Source organism: Cryptomeria japonica, chromosome 4 (genome assembly GCF_030272615.1).
Source record: "Cryptomeria japonica chromosome 4, Sugi_1.0, whole genome shotgun sequence".
Lineage (NCBI taxonomy): Eukaryota > Viridiplantae > Streptophyta > Pinopsida > Cupressales > Cupressaceae > Cryptomeria > Cryptomeria japonica.
In genome coordinates, this window is record NC_081408.1 from 451,561,266 (window position 1) to 451,570,901 (window position 9,636).

General features: G+C 35.8%; 1 protein-coding gene across 2 annotated transcripts; it reads left to right on the forward strand.

Annotated features, from left to right (window-relative positions):
• The first annotated feature begins 1,275 nt into the window (after window positions 1–1,275).
• Window positions 1,276–8,960, forward strand: LOC131077393 (CBL-interacting protein kinase 18). 2 transcript variants are annotated; one of them, XM_058014886.2, is made up of 2 exons: window positions 1,276–1,503; window positions 6,624–8,960. In XM_058014886.2, the coding sequence occupies exon 2, from the start codon at window positions 7,101–7,103 to the stop codon at window positions 8,442–8,444; it is 1,344 nt and encodes a 447-aa protein (XP_057870869.1). In that variant the 5' UTR covers window positions 1,276–1,503; window positions 6,624–7,100; the 3' UTR covers window positions 8,445–8,960. The 2 variants fall into 2 exon arrangements, with proteins under 2 accessions (XP_057870869.1, XP_057870872.1); XM_058014889.2 differs by lacking the exon at window positions 1,276–1,503 and adding an exon at window positions 1,533–1,664.
• Window positions 8,961–9,636: the final 676 nt, after the last annotated feature.

Here is a 9,636-nt window from a genome sequence, read left to right on the forward strand (position 1 = left end):
AACTCTGCTTTTCATTCAAGGACAAAGCACATTCAGCTCAGGTACCACTTCATCCGGACTATTTTGGAGGAGGGTCAGTTAAGGCTTGAGAAGATTCACACAAGTGAGAATCCTGCCAATATGTTCACAAAGGCAGTTCCACAGGAGAAGCTGATTTCTTCATCAGTTTCTGTTGGTCTTCTTGATTGATAATTGTGGAATTTATACCAGTCAAGTCCTAGTGTTTTATCCAGCAGATGCTGCATGTACAGTGGTGTCGTGTAGTATCAGTCTCCAAGTGGGAGATTGTTCGGTGTGGAGCCTGATCAGTCTCCAAGTGGGAGATTGTTGAAATGTGGCGACTGATCAGCAAAGTACTGTACATTGTAATAAAACCCTAAAAAGGCTGACTTTGTTTGTTGCCCTAAAAACACATGTTATAAGCGGCTAGGATGCTTAAGGCATTGTAAGGTTGATGTACTATTTTTGCTGGATAATAAGAAAGATTGGACGACTGTGTATGGTGGACGTAACCCATTCTGGGTGAACCACGTTAAATCTCTGTGTTATCTGTGTCTTGCTTTATTTCTTTATTTTTTGTATTTAAATCTGCATATAATTGTTAGTTCATAGTTGCTTCGGATCTGCTTGAAACCCTAACATTTATTAACACATATTTGTGCATAAAGACTATATATATATAAAATTGTAAAGCTCTAGTTGTTATTAACACTTAAGTTTTCCAATCAATCTCATCATGAAGGCTCAATACCTTTGAACTCAAAGTCACAACTAATCTTAACATGAAGATTTCAAAAATGTTGTGAATTTTTTGGCTTTCTTGATCTCAACCTCATTTGGTGAGTGGATTTTGAAGAGGGAGATTTCTTCACTTCTATCCATACTTGATCTGATTGCATATTGTCATTGGAATCAACACTCATATCTTCACCCTTTGAAGTGGAGATGATCATTTTACAACTAAAAAACAACTCTTCTCAATTGATAAAATTGATAAAAATATTTAAATATATAATATTGTATATAAAATTCTTCATAAATTATTTTTGACAATTTATTTTTTTCTTAAAAGACATTCAAATGACCCAACTATCATAGATTTTTCATATATGATAGGCAAGGATGACCCTCAAATTACAAATGTGATATTTTATAATTTATAAATTATATTTAAGATATGCTAATTTTTAAATTAGAAATAATATGAATCACCACTGCCGACGAAATTCTCGAAGTGGTAATGACACACATAAACCCTAAACCTTATTCCTTAAAAATCTCGCTTATCTTAAACATGCCGTTTCATGAAAATGACTTGGATATTAATCAGTATTAATAATAATACTTAAATATTTCAAAAAACAAAGTGCATGGAAGAGACGTACGAACTGCATTTCGAAAATTAAGTGCATGTAAAAGCCAAATCCCTTCAACCCGTAGGTGCTGGTATATTCGATTTCTCATTTTGATGTTGAACACTGATTTTGCGGCGATTTTGAAGAGGTAATTCGATTTCTTGTTAAGTTGTTTCATAATCGATCTCTGTAACGGTAAAATTTCATCGTTTTTTGGTTAGAATTTGGTCGATTTGCTTATGAAGGTTTTATCGGCTAGTTTTTCATCGATTGCTTGGAAGGGTTTTTTTGGCTGTTATAAAGAAAAGAGTATGTGATTTGTTTCGTAATTTTTACTCAGAAAATTATTACTGTTTTCCTTTCCTTTTGTCTGCGTCATTGTATTAAATCAGGAGGATTGTCATCTGCAATGTACGAGGATTTTCTTTTTCATGTGAGATCCAAGCATTTCAATTTTTTCAATATTCTGATTTTTATGTAGCAATAGATTTGTTATTTAATTGTTTTCTGATATAAAATGTTGTAGTTTTCTGATTTCATTATATATTATTAGAGGCCTGCAAGTTTGCCTGAGCTTAAGTCCTGATTGGGGATTAGCTAGAGATTTTAGGTGATTTTTTTTGTTTTGTATAAGCAAATCTCTTCCAGTTGTTTACTAGAAAGGTAAGGTGTCTTTTTTGATAATCAGTGAAATGCTTTTTTTATTGGGAGGGGTTTATCAGCATTTTGGATGCCGCCACTCAGGATATCTATCTAGCCTTGTCCGTTGAGTTATGTTGAACCTTCGTCTGTTTCAACAATTTATTAGGCTTTAGGAAGTTTGAAACTGCGGCTTGGATGCCATTCTTTCACTCAGGATTTGCGCCTGGCCTTGCCTGTTGAGATACAGTGAACCTTTTCCAGTTTCAAATAGGAGGTTTGAACCTGTGGCTTGGATGGCATACTTTGTAGAATTTTGCAGCTGCACAGGGATAGATCTAGCTAAAAAATAGAAACAAAACTTAACACAGAACAAACACAGATCTGCATATAAATGAAATTCTTATATTAAAATTACAATGCAATGCTTGCATTAAATATAATTGATAACCGCAGAAATGGCGGTTAAGATTTTGGAGATTGTGAAGACTAACTTGCTGTTCGCATTAGTTAGCTTATTGCAAATAGCGCATAGGGCATGCAAATTTCATGCAATCAGAAGTTTTCCATAAGTCACAGGCTTAATGTAAGGAGGAGCATGCATCGGCAGTTATCCGTAAATCATGGAGAAAAGAACTGGAGATAAAGTTGCACTAACAGAAGTCTTACTAAGGAGACAAGCCTAGTGAAAAGGAAATAAAAGAGGAAAGAGGGAAAACCCAGTGGGAACAAAACCCCCCCTCAAAATAAACACTAACTTTGCATGACACTTAATATGCTACAATGTCTTGCAACTAAAGAAGGTCTTGCAGAAAGTGGCTATTTGTGCCTTCACAAAGAAGAGAAAAAATGTCAATACAGAATGTAGCAAAACGAATGTTGTAGTTTGTTACCCTGCAACAAATGATGCCTCTTCCTTTTGGAAGATAGAAACCTCGAGCTGTCAAACTGCTGAATTCCCACTCAAGTGAAATGTATCAAGGAATCAAGATGAATGGTTCTAAAAAATACTCATGTTTCTCCAATCCGATGCTGAACTACGACTCTACCATACAAGATTCCAGAATAGTGACCACTAAAGTGTGAGATTTGTTCGGATATGAATCAGGATGTGTCGAGATAGTAGAATGGAGTAGCTGAGAGAGAACAAGAGAATCCAAACCAAAAGAAGATGCAACTTGATGTGAGCTGACATCAGAAAGAAGACATGTGTCCTCAATATTATCATCATGAGCAGAGAGAGATTCAACAAACAAATGATAAATGTCTGATAGGATGATATCTCGCTCATCAAGAGGACACGAATGAGCCTGTTGAAGAGAATCTGAAGTAGCATTCGGAGAAGCCAAGATCTCTATCAAACCTGTAGTTGGAGGTGATTGAACATCTGCCAATATTGGAGGTGTGGAAAGAAGAGAAGCAGGAGGAGATGTCTCTGTGTAATCAAGACAATCAAGACTCTTCCGAAACACAACTTCCTCTTTAATGTCATTGTCATACATAGGATCATCATCATGATCAAGGGAGAGAAGCATGTCTATAATTGGAAATGGAGGTTCATTGGGATCTCCATACATTTCCCATAAAGTGGCCCAAAGAGTGCGAGGGCACTCAATGTGTGATAGAGCCCATGATGTGTGGTCCCCAACAGTTAAACCAAGCAATCCCAAGACATGATCATTTCTACTTTCCCATGCAGATTTCTGCCAACAAGCATTTGGTTTGGGAATAAGTCCATATAAATGAGGCAAAAGATGAATCCAACGACAATGCTTTAGGATTCCATTATGCCAAGACTTGTAATTTCCTTCTTCCAAAAAGATGACAGATGGATGATATCTAATTCCCATTTTAGACTAGACTACCCCCTTTTGGAACTTTATTTCAGTTCATTTTTAATACAAAAGCACTAACAGATACCCCCAAAGCAATGAGAATTCCATTCTAAAACAGCTGAGAATTTCAATACCTGCAAAAAATAAATGTTCTGCTCCTTTCTTGTAGCTCCTAGGCTCTGATACCATGTAGAATTTTGCAGCTGCACAGGTATAGATCTAGCTAAAAAATAGAAACAAAACTTGCAGAATGAAAACAGAGCAAAAACACAGAACAAACACAGATCTCCATATAAATGAAATTCTTATATTAAAATTACAATACAATGCTTGCATTAAATATAATTGATAACCACAGAAATGGCGGTTAAGATTTTGGAGATCGTGAAGACTAACTTGCTGTTCGCATTAGTTAGCTTATTGCAAATAGCGCATGGGGCATGCAAATTTCATGCAATCGGAAGTTTTCCATAAGTCACAGGCTTAATGTAAGGAGGAGCATGCATCAGCAGTTATTTGTAAATCATGGAGAAAAGAACTGGAGATAAAGTTGCGCTAACATACTTTCACTCAGGATTGCACCTGACCTTTCCTTATGAGGTACATTAAACCTTCTTCTTTTTCAACAATATATCAGTCTCTAGGAGGTTTGAACCTTGGGCTTGGATGCCATACTTTCCATAAGGATTTGCACCTGGCCTTGTCTGTTGAGGTAAATTGAACCTAGAACTGGATGCTGTATATTCCTCCATTTCAACAATTTGACAGTCTCTTAGAGATTTGAAGTTGGGTTCCCCAATGAAAGTTACATTGCTATACAGCTTGAGGTCATCTCTTTGATCAAATTGATGTCTTAAGACATGTTATTTTCATGGCCCACTAGGGTATAGCAGTGATTTTCTGGTACGTAACTGCGTCACAGTGAAGCATTCTGGATCACACTCCGTGATCCATCATCAGAATGATGAATTTGTCTTTTTTTTTAAATGATTTGGTAAAGTACCCGGCACATCTCTTCTGCCAAATTTGCCATGTAACGCCTCTCTAGGAGGTTTGAACCTTGGGCTTGGATGCCATACTTTCCATAAGGATTTGCACCTGGCCTTGTCTGTTGAGGTACATTGAACCTAGAACTGGATGCTGTATATTCCTCCATTTCAACAATTTGACAGTCTCTTAGAGATTTGAAACTGGGTTCCCCAATGAAAGTTACATTGCTATACAGCTTGAGGTCATCTCTTTGATCAAATTGATGTCTAAAGACATGTTATTTTCATGGTTCAAACAGAGGGATCTGCAATGAAAGCTCCATTGATTTATCACTTTCAGGCTTCAGCTCATTTCATTGACATGTTTGATGTGTGATTTTGTCAATGCTATTTAGTATTTTCTCTTCAATCTTCTTTGTGATGGTTCAAAAATTGCAGCTGTACTTAGACGACCCTTAAAAAAATTATATATTTATGTCTGATCATATGAAGACCCAAAGTAATCTGCTTCCATCCAGAGAATTCGTAGGAATGATGATATCGAAGATTCAAGGACTTAAATGGAATCACGTATTGAACAATCAACCAGGACAGAACATCATAGTCTTTGTTGCTGCATATTGCATATACACAGGCACTGGATGCGGTATTTTAATCAAAAAGCAATAAGCACATTAAAAACAGAGGATACACTTAATATTTTCCAAACATCATCTTTCTACCAGAAGAGAACAGTCTTGGCAGGTAGGAATAAGCCAAAGCTCAAGAACTGAAAATGAGACAAAAGAGACACCAAACCCAAGGCTGCTGAGATTCCCACTTATAAAATCCTATAAAGGAGTGAGTCCATTATATTTGAATGATACCTCTGAAAAAAGAACCAAACTTAGTAAATAAACACCCCAACACCAAGAAAGCTCCTTCAAAGTTTTCTTTAAAAGGCCAATAGCAGAGATTGCTTAACAGAGGAAGGTTGTATTCCAACACACCTTTGAATCGGCCAAAGAGTTTAAAATGAGAAAACTCCGAGCATAACACTGGCGCTAGAATTCATCTTTTGAGATGAAATCCTTTGAGAATAAAGAAACTTGTTATGAAGCTACTACTTGGACTGAAAAAATCAAAGCTCCGGAATCCCTTTGGAATTTAGAACCCCATGAGCAGAATCCTCTTCAATTCTTCTTTGCATTATTTCATGCAATTTTTATGTGGGAAATCATTCTCTTTTTTGATTTGCTTAACAATATGAAAATTTTCATCTATAAAAAATATGTTCAAATATAAGTAAAAAGTTCAAATTTCGACTGCAAATATGCTTAAGATTTTGAGGATAAATCTCTTAAAGAAAATACCTTTAGAAGTTTGTCAATCATTGTAGTCGTAAGTTTATGCTGCTCATTTGAGCTTGTTTTAAAAGCATTGCTGAATGCTGACATTGTGGACTATTATGATAGTTTGGTTTTGCTTTTCTAATTGAATGTGTCGCTAATTCTAAGATACTATGTTAAATAATAAATATTAGGCTTTTACTTTCTGGCTTAAGCTAATGCTCATAGTTGCTAACACTAAAATTTCAATTTTTTAATTCTCCTAGAACAATCAATAATGTCACTTTCCGTGATCTTCTCTGAACTTTTTTGTTTTAATGTGAGAAGTTGGCACTTCAATTGTTTTTTACAAGAGGTTTATGATTATTTATTTATAACATATTTTAGGGAAATTTACAGAGGAAGTTCAAACCTTGATTTGATTATTTTCTCATTCTGAAGTATTGTGCTGAATAGTTTCCTTTTTTCCTCTGGCAGGAACTTCAACTACAGTGGCAAATTTTTTTTGACGGGATTCTCCTCTAAGAGAGTTTCTTATTTGTTCTTTATTAAAATGATTCAGACTGTAGCCAATTATCATTAATTTTGATTCAGCTTGCTGTGGTTTGGGTTTTGTGGTGTGAAAACATTGGATATTTGGCAAGATAGTTTCAGTTAAAGACACCCACAGGGGATGCTGAAAGATGTGTTTCTATGTTAATATTTTGGGCCTAACTGCCAATGGTGTAGCTCTGGAAAAGGTTACTGGAGTACAGCCAGATTGTTTATGGCAGCAGTTTTCTGATCGAAGGTTTTATGAACCAGCTCGTGTGAATGAGCTAGTTCAAAGGAGCTCAACTCTGGAGATGGTTAGATTCTTGCTACTGCCAAGATGATGGAGTAATCTATTCAATCTAAGTCTTTTTTTGAATAACTATTAAGTAAATAATATTCCTGGTGAGAAAGGGATTGATTATGGCAAAAGTGGAAAACAAAGGAAGTAATATATTGATGGGAAAGTATGAACTAGGCAAGCTATTGGGACAAGGTGCATTTGCTAAAGTGTATTTAGCAAGGAATTTTAAAACAGGGCAAACTGTTGCCATAAAGGTAATGGAAAAGGAGAAAATCCAAAAAGTTGGCATGAATGATCAAATCAAACGTGAGATATATATCATGAAACAAGTGAGACATCCCAATGTTGTACAGCTTCATGAGGTAATGGCGAGCAAAGAGAAGATCTATTTTGTAATGGAGTATGTCAGAGGAGGAACACTTTGCAACAAAATAATTGCTAAGGGAAAGCTAAGAGAGGATATTTCAAGGAAGTACTTCCAACAACTCATTCATGCTGTAGACTTCTGTCACTGCAGAGGTGTCTATCATCGGGATTTGAAGCCTGAGAATATCCTTCTTGATGAATGCGGAAACCTCAAAGTCTCTGACTTTGGCTTGAGTGCAGTTTCAGAACAACTAAAGGCAGATGGGTTATTGCACACTACTTGTGGTTCTCCAGCATATATTGCTCCTGAGGTGATTAAGAGCAAAGGCTACGAAGGTGTCAAAGCAGATATATGGTCATGTGGAGTTGTTTTATTTGTACTTATGGCAGGTTATTTGCCATTTTGTGATGACAATTTTTTGCACATGTACAGGAAGATATCCAAGGGAGAGTTTCACTGTCCAGAGTGGTTTTCTTCTGGGGTATGCAAGCTGCTTAAAAAGCTTTTGGATCCCAATCCCAAAACACGAATTTCAATTCCTCAGATAATGGAAGTTTCGTGGTTTAAAAAAGGTATACGACATGCTAAATTAGAAAAGGAAGATGATGATTTTAGTAGCCTTGCTGATGTGAATTCAGTATTTAATGCATCTAACATCCACCCCAGCAGCACTGAAAAAGGACCAGAAGCACTTGAAGATAAACCATCATTGTTTAATGCATTTGACATCATTTCTCTTTCACGAGGCTTTGATTTATCTGGGTTGTTTGAGGAAAAGGAAAAATTTAAAGATGAGATACGCTTCACATCCATGCAGCCAGCATCATTGATAATCTCAAAGCTTGAAGAGATAGCCAAAAATGTGAAATTCAATGTCAAGAAGATAGATTGCAAAGTGAAGTTGCAAGGACCAAAGGAAGGGAGAAAAGAGCATTTATATATTTCTGTAGAGATATTTGAAGTGACATCTTCTTTATTTGTTGTGGAGATGAAGAAAATAGGTGGTGAGACTTCTTCCTATGAAAAGTTTTTTCAACAAGATCTTAAGCCTGGTCTCAAGGACATAGTATGGGCTTGGCAAGGTGATACTCAATAGTTGCAGTTACAGTAGGCATTTTTTGTCAAAAAATTTTAGGCAGCTGTCAGAAAGATTTCAAACTTAGCCTCAAAGGCATTGAATAATGGCTTGGTGAGGTGATACTCTATAATATAATTACTTCAGGCGTACCTGATTTCAAGCTACAGTCAACTGCTTTAAGAGCTTCCAATTCACTAGGCATTTTTCTTCAAAAAAATTATTTTTTTTGTTATTGTATGTACCAACTCTCAATCTTTCCTCGGGAGTCCAGTATTTGTTCTTTTTCAGTTTGAAGATATGAATATTATGACACTTGTTGTCAAGTTATTATGCAATAGCTGTAGTCACAATTGCACCTTTGTTTCAAAAATCTGCAGAGTTATAGGGAAGTTTTCAAACCTAGCCTTAAAGAAACTGTGATGGGCTTGGCAAGTTGACAATAACTCTAGTTTCTTCTGGCATATTTCTTCTCATTTTTTAATTCTTTGTAATCTATCTCTGTTTATGGACTCATAAACTTTACTTGGAAGTCCACCATGAGTAGATAGTTGTGATGCTTTCATTTTTTTCATTCAGTTTGAAAAAATATGAATGTGTTAAAGAAGTTACATCATGAGGAACATTTTGTCTTTCCATTATCGGTGATGATGTCGGTGCTTCTTGATGTACTTATATCTGTAAACCTTATGGACAAACACATTCAAGGAATATGGAATACAATAGAGGTAGGTCATTTATATGCATGACACTGGGGTTGCAGAGTTTATCTGTTTTTGTAGTGTTGGCATACAGGAAGAGAAACATAATCCTTTTAGCTTTCTTTAAAAGGGATGACTTGACAATGCTTGCATCTCCTCATTCCTGTTCACTAGGGAATTGGTAAAAACATGCTTCCCTTCCTCTTAAATTATGCCATTGATAGTTGGATAGAAATTTTATCCAATTTCTATTGCCAACTCCAAGAGGGTCCCAGGAAATTTGTATGCTTGAATCATTGGGCATGCCGTAATAGCCTATTGGATTAATATAGAAGCAAACTTTTTAAGTTTGTGTATTGGATTGATGTCCATACTTTTGAACACCAATATGCTATATAAAGCTTTTCATCTTTTAACCTCTCTCAACTAACCGAAACAATTATCATACAACCGACACGTGATTAATAAGCTGATCGGATAGTGGACATGATAATGGATTCATGCAGATTTAT

Excerpts from the sequence above, each read along its gene's own strand:
- LOC131077393 (XM_058014886.2), top strand. The coding sequence starts at position 7,101 with ATGGCAAAAGTGGAAAACAAAGGAAGTAATATATTGATGGGAAAGTAT.